The sequence below is a fragment of the Octodon degus genome, unplaced genomic scaffold (genome assembly GCF_000260255.1).
Source record: "Octodon degus isolate 3935 unplaced genomic scaffold, OctDeg1.0 scaffold00162, whole genome shotgun sequence".
NCBI classification, from domain to species: domain Eukaryota; kingdom Metazoa; phylum Chordata; class Mammalia; order Rodentia; family Octodontidae; genus Octodon; species Octodon degus.
In genome coordinates, this window is record NW_004524738.1 from 1,975,800 (window position 1) to 1,993,712 (window position 17,913).

Here is a 17,913-nt window from a genome sequence, read left to right on the forward strand (position 1 = left end):
CGCCCGCACCGAGCCGCGCCGCCGCCCTCTCCGCCCGGGCCGCGCCCGCCGCCCGCGCGCCATGGTGTCATGGATCATCTCCAGACTGGTGGTGTAAGTGGCCTTGTCCCCGGTCCCTCGGTTCCCTCTTTCCCCGCCCGGGCCCGGGGCTGCGCACCCCTGCAGCGCCCGGCTCGGGCGCCGGGCTATTAATACCCGGCGGCGGCGCTAAATTTAGCAGGTACAGTAGCCGCGGAGGACGCTGGCGGCAGGGCGAGGGGCGCACGGCTGCTGCCCCGGGGCGTCGCGGGCGCGGGCGGCAGCTGGCAGTGACCCGGCCCGGGCGCGGGGGACCCGCGAGAGTCGGGGCACGCGGGGACCCTGCTGGGGGCTGCGACTCGCTGTGCCCCGGCGCTTTGTTCCCCGAGTGGGACCAATCTGCCAAGGCCCCACATGGGCGCGCCGCAGGGGACCCGCGTCAGGTCCCCTTGGGAGAAACGCCGGGGTCGCCAGTCGCTGCGCCCCGTCACCTACCCTTTGTCAGGTGAAAATGACAGACAAGCTAGGGGCGCTGTCTGGAGGGGTCAGCGCGGAAGCGCGTGGAGGGAGCGGCGAAGGCGGGGCTCCCGGGGGGGGGGGGATGTGGGCAAAATATTCCTTTTTAGGTTTCTTCAGTCCGCACCGGCAAAGGCAGGTGGGGCATAGAAGGACGAGTGTGCGTCTTGGGGCAGACACCTGGGTCCTCCGGGTCCGATTCTTTTTCCGGGGGCTTGAGAGAAGGGCAGGTATCTCTGGGAATGCACGGGAAATTTCCAAGTGACAGACTCTGGGGCGGTGGCGGTGACATCTCCCGGGCTATGCGGGAGAGCAGAGTCATCCGGGCTGAGGCCCACGGGAAGTCCTTGGGGATGGGCTGGGGGACTTTTTCTGTCTTCTTTTTCCCCAGCCTCACCTACCTGGGTCAGGACAGCCTTGCCACCTGCTGGGGGAAGGCCGGCTAACTGGGGCTGGGGCGGCAATGGTGAAGGGCACGTGCCTCGGCTTTCTCTTTGTCTGAGAGAGAGGGGCTGTGGACTCCCGAGGGTGGTGCAACACCCCTCCCCACGTTTTGATACGTTGCTCATCTCCTTCCCTTCTTTATGAATTGCCAAAGAAACAGCATTGTCTCCCAGCCACCTTTCTGGGCTTTCCTGTCTGCCAGAGTCATTCCATAAAGGCCCCCATCCGCAGCTGTTGCTAACTGCTAGGGATTTGCGCTGTGTCTTGAGGTGGCATCTTAAATATTTAGAAGATGCCTGCAGGCCAAGCTGGCAGAAGGAACCCTGGGAGCCCTGGCACGCCCTGCCACACCTTATGCCTCACCAAAGCCTTCATTTTTTCAGGGTGGTATTTTCTCTCTCTAAGACTTCTGTGATCTTTGAATTTGCCAGTGACTTCTGGAAGGCCCTGAGGGTGGGGCAGGAGAGCTCAGTTGTCCTGCCTGGTGGGCTTTCTCTATAGGTCCTGCTAGGCTGGGAGCAAGGCCTTCTGGTCCAGGCTCACGTGACCATCTTCAGTTCATTTAGCACCTCTTGCTAGAGGAGGAGTTGAGAGGTGCTAGAGGGGAGGCACATATTTGAGAGGGGTCTCAGCCACTTGCTGATACTTTGTAAAACAACCACACTGTAGAATGGAGACTTCAGAGAACCTAAATGCACACAAGAGGCTGGGTGTGGTGGTACAAACCTGTAATCCTAGCACTCAGGAAGGCAGAGGCCGGAGGATTGCCATATTTTCAAGACCAGCCTGAACTGTATAGTGGGACCGTGTCTCAAAAAAAAAAAAAAAAAAAAGAATTACTGCTCTGGTCATCCCAGCACCCTCTGGCGCAAGGGAGTATTGGTTGGATTTGGGGCTGTTGGCTCCACTGTTTATTCTGGGTCAAGGATATCTCCCTCTATGCCTTCAGTCTCTAATTTGCTATAGAAACCCAACACAGTTATGAATTATTAACATAACTCTTAACAAGCAGTGCCTATTTCAGATAGCAATACCAGTTCATTATAGGATTCTTAGAGAATATAATACAGATATTCCTCATTTCATGGCTTATCTGTTAAACAAGGACTTAGGACCCGAATTTGGCTTTATGATGCAAGAACACCAGCAGCGGTGTGGTCTTATGGTGGCTTCTTTGATAGTACAAGACTATTATTTTTGCTGATTGTATAGTACAGTACTGTAGTTTAATGGTCTGTTACACATCATAGTACTGCATACAAGAATTGTACAAACAAAGCAAAGTCATCAAGTTGGCATTTTCCTTGGACCCTTTTTTTGTTGTGAATATTAGAACATACATACTATATGTGGTCCTTTTAGCCACCGATTCACTTAACAACTAGTCCCAGGAACACGACCCTAATTAAGTGAGGAATATCTGTAGTTGGAAATCATCCACATTATACCTAATGATAATTTTGAGGAACATATTTTTCCAGAAGTTTTGTCTTAGGCATATATGAGTATTTATATATACACATATATGAATATTTACAATTCAGGGAAATTATCAGTGTAAAATTTAACCTAGTACCTGGTATGTTTCAGGCCAGAGGAATATTTTGTGGCGGGGGAGGAGTGTTGTGTTTGGAGTCAGAAAACCCTTGGTTCAAATCTTAGCTCTGCCTCTTGTTAAGGATCTCAGTTCGCAACTGGGATCACAAAGAAGCTTAGTTCACAGGCTAATTAACCTCGTGTGGTTTTTGCGAAGATTTCAGTGACACAGAATGTGTGAAATACCAAGCACTATGGAGGTCCCTAAATCAGGGATACTTTCTTTCTGTGCTCCTATGGCACACTGCAGGAGCATGGCAGAGCTGTGGAAAGAGATAATCCCATCCTATAGTTTTCCAAGTGGGTTCCCCAAGGGCCACTAGCCTGAATGTGTGACTCGTAGACTCCCGACCTTGAGTCTGTAGTTGGAAATCATCCTTGAGTCCCGACCATGAATGGCTTGTAGTATGTTTTCTATATAGAGGTTCTAGATAAAATATGATTTGAAAAATATGGGTTTCATTCAATCCCTGGTGTGGTCCCTGGAGTGGTGTGCCGGCCCTGCCCTTGGGGCACATTGAGACAGCAGTTGAGACTGGGTGTGGTGGTGCGTGCCTGTAATCCCAGCGCTTGGGAGGCTGACTAAAAACAGGAGGATCACTACAAGTCTGATCTGTGTAGTGAGACCCTGTAGGCCCTGTACTAAACACATACAAAAAAAAATATGGGTTTTACTGTTAATAAAAAACATCAATCTAGTCATAGCCTCTCATATGCAGAACTGCAGAGAGGATGTCCCTTGTCCAAGGACACAGATGAGCTGGTGATGAAGAATCTCCGGACTTTCCATCAGTGCCCTTTTTCCCTTGAGCATCCCTGACAGGTATACTACATAGATGGCTCTCAAGTTCCCAGACCTGCTGGTATGAGAGCATCCTCTACTTTTGTCCCTGTGTCCTGTTTCCTGTAAGCAATCCTTTCAAGGTCTTGTAAGCCTCTGATGCATCAAAGAACTCTTAAGGAAGACCTATCGCTGTGTTGTGAGGATGGATAGGGTGTGTCTTCCTGCCTTTGTGGCCCTAGTCATCCAACCAGATGCACTGGGACAAGCTGATGGCACCAGGAACAGCCAGCCACTGCTTGTGAGTGCTTGAGTTTTGAGGGTAGCAGTGCAACCTGATCCCCTTCCCAGCCCCTTGCTCCCTCCCAAGACTCTCCTCTTTTTTTAAAAAAGTACCTTGTGCCTAAGTCTACTCGTTAAAGGTTGGTTATGGAGGAGGTCAGGAATCCTGGGGACATGCAGAGAAACTGGCCAGTGCTGCACCCTGGGGACAGGGTCCCTGGGCACTAGGACAGGCTTGTGCCCACTGGGCAAAGCTCACAGAGTGAGCAGTAGTTTGAGAGCCTCCTCTCTTTTGCCATCTAACCTCTTGACTCTCTTGACTCACCTGTGAAAAATTAAGAGAGCGTACGTAGTAGCAAGGTGGACCTTGTTGGATTGAACCTAGTCAATATCAGCATGGGGTAGAAGGGCTTATTTAGGAACTGCCTTCTTGCCTCTTTTAGAACATCTCCCCACCCCCTACAAACAAGTCAAAGTCTAAGCATGGATGAATTTCACCCTGGAGAGAATTTGTTCGCGTTCACCCCGAGGGAGGGGGACACAGAGGTTTACCGTGACTTCTTGAGAGAAAAGGCCACTTGAAAGTGTGTATTCCGAGGAGTCGGTGTTACGTCATTGTCTCTGGGCTGAGTTTTGGCGCAGGTCCAGAATGCTGGCTGAATGGGTTCAGAGCATCTCAGCCTTTGTGAGTTGAGAAGACCAAAGCTTAGTTCTCTGGGGGGGGCGGGGGAAGAGGCTTAATTCAATGCAATTTCCTGAATAACTGATGGTTCTAAGGAAAACAAAACAATTTCCACATTGCATATAGTGTGATGATCAAGCCTGCATTTTAGCATAATGGCTGAAGGCCTGGCTGTGTCCCAGGAGTGAGATTTGGAGCGTGTCGTCTCATCAGCCTGGGTCAAGGAGAGGAAAGTAGAGGAGACTGGAAGGAATGTGGATTGTCCTCAAGATCTTCCCTGACTGTTGCAAAACAAATGGAAAAAAAAAAAAAATGGAGACCATAAATCTTTAAACATAAGCTTGCCCTTCTTTGGGGCCTGCTTTTAAACAGTGGAATTCCAGAAAACAACCCAGTTAATAGAGGGTTCAGGTTAGTGGAGGATTTATTTGCTGGCACGGCAGTGGCAGTGTGGTGCACTGTGAGAGCCGGGTGAGTGAGGAGGGAGTCAGATGCACTTGTGAGAGGAGAGACGTTGGGTGGAAGGGAGCATACTCAGTTCTAGTGCCTTAGGGTAACTCACGCCCACCCGCCCATCCTGGGACCCCTCCTCCTGGCTGAGAGACAGACAGAGGCCCTGGCCAGCATCACCGGTGAGCTCTCACAGCCCCAAGGATTGGTGCTCTGCTTCCCCACCTTTCTCCAGCATACCACATTTATTTATAAACAGGAGGAGTAGCCGCAAGGAAGTGAAAAATGCCTGCTTAGATTTCCCCGCTGTTCTGTTTCTTTGTTTACTAATCCTGCCTGCCTGCTGGGAAGAAGCTTTTGTGCGCTTCTCCCTACTGTGTCTCGTTTGAGGTTAGCTGAAGAGTGAGGGTCTCACCTGGTTATTGGTGGGGCAGCCCCTGCTTCCTGCCAGCAAAAAGCCATCTTCTTTGTGCTAGTTGGGGGGTGGAAGAGCTGTGGGAAGTGAGAGGAAGAGGGAAGAAAGGCTCTTATTAGCCACCTAGTGAGGCTGACATTTTGGATAAGAGGGGTGTGTGTGTGTGTGTGTGTGTGTGTGTGTGTGTGTGTGTGTGTGTCTGGGGGAACTCAAGAGGTTTGGGGAAAGGGAGGGAGGCTCTGGGCTTGGGAATCCTGAAGGACTGGAAGATGGGTACTTCTGTATGTGTCATTTGTTCTGGATTTTGCAATCTCATATGTCTTCCCACAGAAGTACACCATTTTCCTTTGGAGATTTTCAGTTACCCTTTTCTGGGAATACAGAGAGAAGGACAATGTCGATGAAGGACCAGGCATTTGGTACACTGTGATGGTGCTACAAGGACTCTCCACTGGTAATTTGGTACAGCTTTTCAAGCACGGTGGAGGCACCCAGAACAGGGATTGCATACGGATTTCACGGGGCTGCTGGGGACACTGTAGGTCCCAGCACGAAGCCCCACTATAATGCAGGGTTGGGCTCAGTGGGGAAGATGGACAGTAGTCTCGGTATTTTGTGGTTCGACTTTTGTGGATTCACTGTTTCTTGGGTTTTCAAAAATATTAATCTAAATTATTTATTGCTAATTTTCCACTGTATTTCAGGATTTTGCCGGACTGTGTACACATGTTGTTAAAATTGTGTAGGTTTATGAGTTTAGAAAATGGTTAAGAACATTAGAAGTGTTTTTTAAAAGTGTGGGAAAGGTTTACAAGAGTGTGGGAAGGGCTTATAAAGCATATATATATATATATATATATATATATATATATATATTAAAATATAGCGTTGCTGTTTTGCTCATTTTCACTTCTTGCCGGGGACCTTAACCTCCACAGTGAGTGAGGGGCCGCCGCAGTGGGGCCTGCCTGTGAGTTTCGTGTTCACTCTCCCAAGCCAGCCTGTCCTCAGTCAGCAAAGGTCTGCCCCACTGTGACACTAAGTGGGTTAGTACACGGGGAGCCTTGATTGCCCGAGTTAGCATCTCCTCCCCGCCTGTTGGTCCCACCAGGCCGCTGAGTCACCAGGCAGTGCTACACCCAAGGTGTCTCCTGCTGCCAGCTCAGGGAGCTGTCCAGCCCTGTGGCCGTGTATTCCCACTTCTGTTTCCTTTCAGGATGGTCAGGCAGGGACCCTATTTTCCCTCTCCTTTGTCCCCTACCTGTCACAGCTCAGATCAGTTCTGCAGCAGGCATTCTCTTGGGGACTTTTGCAGTCACACCCATTCTACCTCCTGGAGGGGACTGTCCTGCCTCCCTCCGCTGGACACTTTCCTGCATGGATATTGGTTCACCAGAGCCTTCCCCAGGGTTTCTTGATGAGTTTCTTGAGAGAGAATAGCTGCGCCTATAGGAAAGCTGTAAAAGTGGGGTCCATAGCAGCTCCTGGCCCCTGGGAAAGGCATACTGGCAGAAGTGGAGATGTAGTAAAGCAGAGCAGAGACCAGACAGGCAGAGAGAGGGTGGCATAAGAAGTCATAATCCTAGCCACTCAAGCTCTAGTTCCTGCTGCTCCTCCTTTGATGCTATGAGCTACCCCATATCCTAGAGTGAAGGTGCTGGACTTTTATTAATTAATATTCATTGTAGCGTTCATTTTTTATTTTTAGGATTTCCTGAGACAGGGTCTTGTTATGTAGTTCAAATTGGCCTTAACTCACTATGTACCCCAGGCTGGTCTCGAACTCACAGTGATCCTCCTGCCTTTGCCTTCTGAGAGCAGTGCTGTAGGATTAAGTTGGACCGGATATGCCATGGCAACTCCCACTTCCCAGGGGCTTGGGACAGTGAAGGTGTGTTTCTTACTTGATGTTTTCATTTACTGTGGGTTGGGAAGGGTCTCTGCTCAACATAATTACTCCAAGTCCCACACTGCTACCATGTCCTTTCTCTTAGGGTGGTATCATTGCAATATATGACATTAGGATTGATGTGTGAAGGAGAGAGAAGTGGACAGTTGCATGTGGGCTGTTACTTACCAGAAGTCATAATGTGTCCCTTCTGCTTACATTTGACTGGCTAGACTAGAACTCAAGTGGTAGAGTATCACACTCCTACCTAATACGTGTAACAGCCACAATCTATATGGAATGAATGGTTCCAGATAGCTTTGCAAACCTAGAAATAATTGGGATTATTCTTTGCAACCAAAAGGCTCCGAGCAAATTCTTTTTATCTATTTACATTAGAAACATCTCTCCCTTCCTTTTTATTTCCTTTTCTTTGTTTTGTTTGTAAGTCCAAAAGAGGAGATTTTTGGAAGAGTCTGAGGAGAAGTTAGGGATTGTCAAGAACTGATACGACTGTTAGCCTTAGCTAACATACCAGCAGTGCCCTGTGATTTCCAGTACCTTCGTCCTCCGTGTGTGTCTCCAGCTACATTTCCCCATGGAGCCTCCCTTGGGGCCCTTGACTTAAGAAAGACTTTTGTGGCATTGTTGTTTTGTACCTTCTCTCACTGTAGTACATGTATTTCCCACTCCTTAACGACTGTGTTGCCCATTTAGCTCTGCATGTGTGATGGGTGCCTCTAAGTACACACTGGATTATGTATGAGTTAGGACTCACTTCTGAAAGAACATGGACATCCCTGGAATCCCTGCAGCAGGAATGCAGAATTTTAGGCCCCACCCAAGGCCCATTGAATTGACATTTTGACAAGATCCCCATTATTGAGAAGTTAGGAGACAGGGAACATCATTTCCCCTATGAAATGAAAACAAATTAACTTCCCCAAGGTTCCCATTACTGGCTATGGAGCTAGGGTCTAATTCCAAGTCATCCATTCGAGATAGATTCTAATTCATCATTTCTGATTCTGAGTCTCTAACTCTGACTTCTTAGCCAAGGAGTCCTGAGACTCCTTAATGGCTTAATTTGACTCCACCAACCTAGTGCCTAAGCAGGAACTTTGCATACATGTGCTGCCTAATGGTCAGCAATAAAATTTCGTTTAGTCAGAACTGGGGTTTACACCAGCAAGGGAATGTCTGATGTACAATGTTGGGCTGAACAGGTTGTGCTGCTCAGGGGAGAATGGTTTACCATGTGCCTGGAGCAGAGGCTGATGGGATGTGGTCTGCAGATGCTAGAGTCTTGCAGTGAGTTTCCAAGAATGTGGGAAGGCTTTCTCTCATGAGCATATGACACTAGAACCATAGTCGACATGCTTGCCTCCTGGGGAGACTGTAGGATCCCACGGGGTCTGTGAACACTTCAGGCCAGCCTGCACAATTCATTTAGAAGTGCTCTTAGCTCTCCCTTCAAAATCCCATCCCATTCAGCCATGACTCCCACCTCTAATGCCACCTGACCTAAAATTATTATTTACCTGGGCCATGTCAAAACCCTGTTTTCCCCTGCCTTTATTCCTGTCTTGTTTAAAATGTACTGTGGCTGCTATGAGACCCCTGAAGGTTCGTGTGTGAGAACTTGGAATAGTGGTGTTGGGAGAGAGAAAGTTGGGGCAATTTGGGGAGTCCTTAGGTCAGGGGGAAATGTCGGATCCCTTTCCTCTCTGAGTTCCTTGGCAACATGTTCTCTTTGTCCCACGTGTTCCTACCATTGCCAGAACCTGTGCAATGCTCTTTGGACTTTCAGTTTCCAAACCTGTGAGCTAAATAAACTTTTCTTCATAAAGCTAACTTGCCTCAAGTAATTCCTTATAGTAACAGTACATCAACTAATGCAAAATGTAAGATGACACTTCTTTCCCTCATTCTTTAAAACCTCCCCAAAGACTCCCATCCCATGAAGAATCCCATTTGAACTCCTTACCATTCTCAACAACTTCAACAAAGTGTGGTCATGCTCTGATTCTCCCTTTTCTTCCTCCCTTCTTTCTGGCTTCTCACTATTCCTGGAAGACAACAAGTTTGTCCCACCCAGGAGCCTTTGTGCTTGCTGTTGCCTCAGCTGTAACATATTCTTCTGGATTGTCCCTCCCTTCTTTCCATTGAGATCTCTGCTCATATATCCCCTCTTCCGGAGAGGCTTTTTCTGACCCCTTCTCCAAAAGCCACCCATCCCTTCACTGTCTATCCCCCTACCATTCCCTGAAGCAGTGCTTTAATTTGTTAACTTGTCCATAGTCAGTCAGTCAGTCAGTCAGTCTGTCAGTCTGTCTGTCTGTCTGTCTGTCTGTCTGTCTGTCTCTGCTAGTGTTTGGTTTCCATGACTTTTGACACTTGAGTCATTCACAGCTCTTTTTACAGGACCTAGAACAATTCTAAGTAATGATTTACAAAACTTTGTAGATTCCATGTTCCCTTTGGGGTTAAAAGATAATTTCCCAAGCCTCAGTCATATAGAAACTTGATTTGTTATGGTGATAAGTAACTTAATCTCTTTTTAGGCCACAATTTTCCTGTCCCTACTATGAAAGATTTAATTTTTCTCCTTGGAAATATGAAAAACTAAATAGTTTGAAAACATCCCTTAATAAAACTGAATTTTAAAATTTCTGAGAATCTTAGATTATTCAAGTAATCAAGTTACCAAGAGACAAAACAGAGAGGGAATCATTTTGCAGAAACATAAACTAGACCACGGCAGTTGTATAACAAACAGGAAATTTAGCTTCAGACGCAGCCATTTTATGTCTGGTGGTGGAGCTAACAGCAATTATTCCTTCAATGTACATCATACAGAGTCAGCTTAGAAACCATGAATTCACACTTCAAAACTGTAAAACACATGAGGAAACAACCCTCATAGGCAGAACTAGAAAATAATACAAACAACTCAATTAACCCTCTGATAATAAACAAACATCATGTGAGTTTCATTGGTTGGCTTTCCATTGTATTGACAAAATACTGACATACCAACATAATTAAGTCCGAAGGAAAAGGGGCTTCTCTTGGCTTACAGTTTTGGAGGTTTCAGTGCATGGTCAACCAGTTGCTTTTCAGCTTTTGGTGAGGCAGAGGGGGCCTGCTCACCTCGAGGTGGCCTGGAAGCAGAGAGAGACAGGAACAGACCAAGATTCAACTATCCTCTACAGGGGAACAGGCAGCCCCAGTGATCTGATCTAGTCTCCAACTCTAAAATATTGTACCACCTTCCAACTACAGAGGCTAGAGCCCCAAGTTTTAACATGTCGATGATAGGGTTGTAATTTGTATGTCTCGTGGCTATGTGGCTCTGAACCACTGGCGCTATAAGCATGACTATCCCATCGTGGTACTGCTGATGGATCAGGCCAGTGGAAATGTGTTAAAACATAGGCCTCTGGGTGACATTCAAGATCCAAACAGCAGTGTATGGTTCGGGCTTCCATCCTTGTGTAAGTGTGATTTATTGATTCATCCATTATTTGATTGATTGATTCACTGGTTCTCTACCCATTTATTGACCATTTGCTTTACGTCAGGCACTAGGCTGGCACAGTAAAGATGAATGAATTATGATTCCAACTTGGGGAAGTTTATGAAGCCCTATAGCCACTGAGTGAGAAACTAGAATTTGAACTTGAGGTGCACCCTTCCTAGACCAGTGCTCTTCCCAGTGGGTGGGTGCTTTATGGGTGTTTGTGAATGACTTTTCTGGCTTTGGTTGGGAATTGCAGGGAGGAACCTTTCAGCACAGAAAGTGATGCTTCTGACCTAGGAAGGAATTAAACCGCTGCAGCACCTTCTTACCGGGGAACACCAGCCAGAGGAGAGGATGTGCTAATAGAGCACAGTCTGGACCAAACCAGCACCCTCCCCCACTTGCTGTTAGTCACTCCTATCCCTGTTAGATCAGTTACCACTTTAATCCCTGGAAGTAACGAAACATGTTCGTCACAGTTCTGGAGGCCCTGCTCTGAAATGACTCTGAGGAGGCTAACATCGAGGTGTGGGCAGTGCTCCATCTGGGAAGAGTAGAGGGAGACTCCGTTACTTGCTTCTTCTGGCTCATGGTGGCTGTGAGTGTTCATTGACTTGTGTTTTTTTTTTTGACAGAACCGGGGATTGAACTCAGACCCTTGCACTTGCCAAGGAAGCACTTATTCCACTGAGCCATCTCCCCTGCTGACTTGTGGGAGTATCGCCCCAACTTCTGCTTCTATGGCCACATATTCCCCTCTTCTAAGGACATGTATGAGCCCCACAAATTATCCACATATCTCCCCTCTTAAAATCCTTAATTTGGTCCATCTACAGAGCCCTTCTTGCCAGGGGAGGAAACACTCACAAGTCCCAGGGATTCGCTGGCTGTTTTGGAAGTCACTCCTCGGTCTTTCACACCCACAGTGGTAGGACCTGATGATGCAGGGTGAGCAGGGTTTATGTAAGAATGATCTAAAACTGGGAATTCTAAAGGGAACATTCCTCTGTTGTGTTATCTTATTTTGTCTCCATATCTGGGCTCTCTTTGATTTACAAAAACTATTTTGAAGTCATGATAAATGACCACCAAGAAAAATGGTTAGAGGGCAATGAATAATTATCCAATAAGAAGTCATTTACTCACAGCCTACTTTAAGAACTAGCCCCTTACCATCCTTGTGTGAACAGACCACATGTCCTCATGACTTGAACTCTTGGACGTTGGGGCGGTTTCTGAATTTTTCTTTTCTCTCTTTTCCTCTTGGGAAGCCTGCTGCATTGAACACTCTTGTGCATGTTTCATGGTGCGCTTGTACACAGTGTGTTCAGGATTGAAATGGCCCAGGCCAAAGATAGCCACATCCTCAACTTAACCAAGTAACCTAAGTTAAGCTTCCAGGGACAGATGGCTGTGCTTCTGAGCTCTTGTCCCATGGATCAGTTTCTCCTACCCTGCACTAGCACCACACTGGCTCAATCACTGTACTTTTACAGAAATTTCTCTCTGACCTCCCAAAGGCCTGCATTTGTTCTTCACAAATTGCTTCCCAAAATAGCTTTTCTTCAGCAATGCATATGATTTCAGTTGTATTGTAGTCTTTACCATCCCTTGGTATTGTCACATGTTAGTATTTTTACCAGTCTGGTGGGTACTGAACAGAATCTCATTGTGGCTAATTTGCATTGCTCTGAATACTAATGAGACAGAACATCTTTTCATGTGTTTATTGGCCATTCATGCTCTCTCTTCTGTGAACTGCCTGTTTAAGTCTTGCCAACATTTCTCTCATTCCTACCCTATAGATTCGAGGCAGTCTTTCAATGTTCTGGATGCTACCCTGCCGTTCCTTATGTGTTACAAATGTCTTCTCCCATCTGTGGTTTACTTTCTCATTTTCTTTGTGGTATATTTTGATGAACAGAAACTTTTAGTACTAATGCAGTAGATTTATCATATTTTCAAACTTCAATTTTGTGTCATGTGTGTCCTAGGAAGCCACCCCTCTCTGTAATCATGAAATCATTTGCTTCATTGCTCTTAGCAGTCTGACAGTTTTTCCTACTCATGTTTAATTTCCTAATCTATCTCAAGTTGATTTTTGTATATGATGTGAAGTAGCCATCCAGAATTTCTTTTTTTGTTTTTTTTTTTGTTTTTGTTTTTCTTTTCCTCTGTATGAAAACCCTACCTGTCCCAGCACCATTTGTCAGAAAATTCATCCTTTCTCTGCAGGTCTGCTGTCCAGCATTGCCAGAAATTGAGAAGGCATGGTAGTGCCTTCTCAGAATCGACAAGGCAGGCCTCCTTGTACTGCTGAGCACTTGGTCTGGCCCTGTGCTGCTCCCTTACTGTGGAAAGTACTGAAGCTTGAGGAACAGTCTTGACACATGTATGGCAAGTTCCCCAGAACGCTCTTTGTGTTCTAGTGTTCTCCTGTTCCACATACATGTTTAGAGTCACCTTAGAACTGTGTGTTATCATGCAAATGCACACACTGAAAAATCCATTGGTGGGCCAGAGATATAGCACAGTGACACAAGCACCTGCCTAGCAAGTGCAAGGTCCCGAGATCGATTCCTGATACAAAAAAAAAAAAAAAAAATCCATTGGTATTTTTATCAGAATAACACTGAATCTATGGAACAACAGAACATGAAGATTAAGATAGTGAATGTGCTAACCCATAAACATAGTATCTACTTCTGTTTACTTAGATCTTCTATAAGGACTTTCAATAAAATTTTGTAAGTTTTGCTGTAAACATCATGCACTTCGTTTGTTGGATTGATTCCCAGGTACTTGATATTTGTTGCTGCCAGTGTATTTGGTGTCTTAATACAGTTTTCATCTTCCAACCTTTATTAAAGAATGCAACCTCATTCTTTTGGGATTTCCCATGGTTGTGTCATCTGAGAAGGGTGCAGCGCTATGCCTTGCCAGTCCCTACACCCCCCACTTACTGCCCTACTTAGGATCCCCAGTGTACCAGGCCAAGAGTAGTGGAGGCGCTCTTGCTTTGTTCCTGACTTAAAAAGGAATGCTCCAACATCCCTCTCTATTGTACATGCTGTAAGTTTTGTGGAAATGCACTTTATCACTTTAAAGTGATTGTTGAGATTTTCTTTTTCTTTTTTTTTTTTTTAATGGATTTTGTACTGGGTCTCACTATGCAGCTCAGACTTGTAGTTATCCTCCTGTTTTCAGCCTCCCCAGCACTGGGATTACAGGCATGCACTACCACCAGTTTCCTTGGCCAGCTCAGTGCACCCTGGGGTGGGGCCAGTGTGGCATATGGTGCTGGGGATCGAACCCTGGTCCCTGTGTTTGCCTAAGCAGGCGCTTAGTCCACTGAGCTATCTCATCAGTCCTTGCTAAGAATTTTTATAGGGGCCGGGGAGATGGCTCAGTAGAATAAGCACTTGCCTGGCAAGCGCAAGGGTCTGAGTTTAATCCCTGGTTCTGCCAAAAAAAAAAAAAAAAAAAATCTAAAGAATTTTTATGAAGAATGATATTGTGTCTTATCTCCTGTCTCTAGTGAGATAGTGTTCAGTCTGTAGAGTGGCAAATTGTGTTAATTAATTTTGTTGTTAAATCCACCTTGCCTTCCTGATTAACTGTGGAGTAGTATGTGTAAGATTGGGTTTCTTTCTCGAATGGTTAATAAAACTCACTAGTAAAATCAGCAGGGCCAGTTACTTTTTCTAAGGGAGGATTATCAACTATTGATTCCATTTGTTTAATAGTTATAGATATAGTCTCTCTTTGGGTCAATATTATTTTACCATTTCATTCATGTTTAAAACTTGCCGGCAGCTAGTGATACTGCTTCTGCAGCCCTTTCCTCTTCTCCTCTGCTTCTGGCCTCACCAGATAGGTTAGGTGTTTTTACTCTGCCTTTCACATCTCTGCATTTATTCCTTCTTCTGCCAGTAGCCTCATTCGGAATAACTCTCTGCACTTCTGACTCCTCAGCCATATCTAATCATCTGCTGAACATATCTGTTGGTTTTAAAATTTTAATTATTATATTTCAGAAATCCTGTTTAGTCCTCTGCCAAAACAGCTTGGCTGCATGATAGGATGTCTGTTCCCTCTGTATATTTTAAATCCTCTTTTATTCCTTTTAATATATTCAGCATATGTATATTGCATTCTGATTCTATAAGTCTGATTATTTTAGCATATAAAATGTATTTTGAAGGACATTTCAGCCATGTCTTCTTTCCCCTGGCTCTCAGTCAAGGTTCCCTGTGTGTTTTGTAACTCTTTTTTTTCACTCAAAACTTGTATTCCTTAGGGACATTATTGGAGGCTTGCTGGTTAGCTGAGTTGTTTAAGTGCCTGCTGGGGCAAACCGAGTCAGGAGCAGGGGACTATGGTTCCATCCCCAGCTCCCATGCCTTATCAAACCTGCCCTTAAGGCAGCCTGAGCCAGCAAAAAAAAAAAAAAAAAAAAAAAAAAAAAAAAAAAAAAAAAAAAAAAAAAAAAAAAAAAAAAAAAAAAAAAAAAAAAAAAATCCCTCCTCCTTAGGATATTTATCTACAGGAGTTCTTTGAGGCCTGGTTTATAGATGAATTCTTCTGAAGACTTGCCTAGTGCAGTATAAAATCACTAGAAAGCAAATTCCTGAGCGCTCTACCCTCTTTCACCCCTAGTAGGGAATCACACTGAACTATGAGACATGGTCTTGCTAAGCTACCGAGACTGGGCCTGAATTGGCAATCCTCCTGCCTCAGCCTCTAGAGGGCTGGAATTACAGGCTGTGCTATCACACCAGGTGATAGACTTCTTCAGCCACTCAGATAATGTAAACTTGGATTGTCAACATGTGTGTGTGGACTGGTTGCAGATTCTCAGAAAATACTGTTCACTCTGTACTTGCTGCTACTACATTTTTGTTTCTGACCTCGTCGGGTGAGGTAGCAAGCTTCTCTGTACTTTACCCTCTTACAGGTTGGGTAGTTCTTTTGAGCCCTTAGGTCAGCAGTAGTAGTTCCTTAGGGCTGTTCTGACAAAGTAAGATCAAGTGCGGCTTAAGATGATAGAAGTTCCTGCTGTCACAGTTCTGGCACCTCCAAGTCCAAGCTCGGAGGGGAGGCAGAGCATGCGCAGTCTGGAGGGTCTAGTGGAGCATCTGCTCCCTCCCTTCTCTTCGCTTCTGGTGGTTGTCAGTCTTCCTTGCCCTTCCTTGGCCCACAGATGCATCACTTTCGCCTCCTTATCTGCACGTATCTGTGTCCTGTGTCCTATTCTAAAGACACCCGGCATATGGGACTGTCGCTCATTCTGACGACTGCATCTTAACTTGATTACATCTACAAAGAGCCTGTTTCCATGGAAGGTCCCATTCACAGGTCCTGGGGTTAGGACGTCTATGTATCTTCTTGAGGGATGTTTCATGCAGCACAAGGGCCAAACTTCTCAGGACACCCCAAGCCAGTATTACTCAAAGTGCGATGTGGGAACCAGCAATGTTACATGGGAGTTTCTTAGAAATGTAAGTTCTCAGGCCCCCAAGAGCTCCTGAATGAGAGCCCTTGAGAGTGGAGTGAGAATCTGTACATGAAAGACCTCTCCAGACTTCTGCTGCAGGCTGTGGTTTAAGAAGCTTTGTGTCGGGGCTGGGGAAATGGCTCAATGGAATAAGCGCTTCCCTGGCAAGCACAAGGGCCTGAGTTCAATCCCCGGTTCTACAAAAAAAAAAAAAAAAAAAAGCTTTGTGTCCTGCTCCTGATACCTGTAGTGAGTTGAAGTTCCATGCTTCAGTCCAGCCAGTGCTCTGCCTTCGCCTTTCGGGGGGCTCTGCTTGGGCTCAATATTGGCTTCCATGCACCCTCACATTGACATCGCATATCAGTCTGTTACAAAAATCTTCATATTGATTACACTCTCAAATCTGAAAATCTTTGAGATTCATAGACAAGTTGAAAGAATAGTCTAATGAGTACCTGTATTCTTCTGAGCGTGCCAGCCTCCCTCTCTTTCTGGATAAATATGTGATTGCTCTTTGCCAAACCATCTGGAAGTAGGCTGTAGACACTGCACTACTGCATGCTGAATATTTCAGAATGTCACTCAAGGACAAGATTATTCTCCTGGACCAGTGGTTCTGAAATGTGTTAGTTTTGGATCCCTTTTCAATCTTAATTAAAAAAAAAATCAGGGCTGGCCTGATAGCTGAGCGGACAAGCACCTGCTTCGGCAGAGCACAGGGGCCAGGGGTTCAGTCCCTGGCGTGCTGTGCTGGCCCCACCTACAGAGCGCGCTGAGATAGCGATTAGACTGAGAGTGGTGGTGCGCGCCTGTAATCCCAGGTCTTGGGAGGCTGGAAACAGGAGAACCACTACAAGTTCGATCTATATAGTGAGACCCTGTAGTCCTTGTAGATCCTGTCCTAAGTACAGAAAAAAAATCAAAGGCCTCAATCATCCTTTCTTTATTTGGCTTTTATCTTTCAGGATATTAAAAATATTAAAAGTAACAGAATTTCAATATATGTACTTATTAACTAAAAAGAACAATAAAAATCTATTATGTGTTAGATAATACATTTCTATGAGAAGTAATCTATTTCCAAGAACAACAAAAAAGGAACAAGAAGAAGGCATCATATATTTTTAAGTTTTTTTTGTTTTTGTTTTTGTTTTTTTGGTGGAACAGGAGATTGAACTCAGGCCCTTGCACTTGCCAGGGAAGCATTTATTCTACTGAGCCATCTCCCTGGCCCCTTAAGTTTTTTTTTTAACTTTCAGTCTATTGGTACATTTTATTTAATTAATTAATTTATTTATTTTTGCGGAACTAGGGATTGAACTCAGGCCTCTCGCTTGCCAGGGAAGCGCTTATTCCACTGAGCCATCTCCCTGGCCCTGGTACATTTTAGATATACGTAATAATGACATTCATCACAGTACCTTTGTACCTGTACATGGTGTGTCTTGCTGCTGCTTTTCCCCCCATCCTCCTCCCCTCCCTTCAACTCTTCTTCCCCTCATTCACAAAAGCTTTGTTTTTTTTTTCTCTTTCTCTTTTTTCTCTTTCTCTCTCTTCTTTCCCTTCTTGCTTCCTTCCTTTCTCTTTAATGTATTTGGTTGTTACAGGGTCTCACTACACACCTCGAACTCATAGTGATCCTCTTGTTTTCAGCCTCCCCAGCACTGGGATTACAGGTGTGCGCCACTACACCTGGACTCTGTGGCTGGTTCAGCCTGTTCTGGGAGCAGGGCTTGCACACCATGTGGTGCCAAGGGTGGAACCGCAGTCCCTGAACTTGCCTAAGCTGGTACTTTAGTCCTCTGATCTATCTCGCAAGCC

General features: G+C 45.6%; 1 protein-coding gene across 4 annotated transcripts in view; it reads left to right on the forward strand.

Moving 5' to 3' along the window:
* Nucleotides 1–6: 6 nt before the first annotated feature.
* Nucleotides 7–17,913, forward strand: part of Reep1 (receptor accessory protein 1) — a 108,068-nt gene continuing 90,161 nt past the window's right edge. For all 4 annotated transcript variants that reach the window (XM_023702930.1, XM_023702931.1, XM_023702932.1 and 1 more), the window contains exon 1: nt 7–93. In XM_023702930.1, the coding sequence (XP_023558698.1) occupies nt 62–93 (32 nt within the window). In that variant the 5' untranslated portion in view covers nt 7–61. The remainder of the gene's footprint in view (nt 94–17,913) is intronic.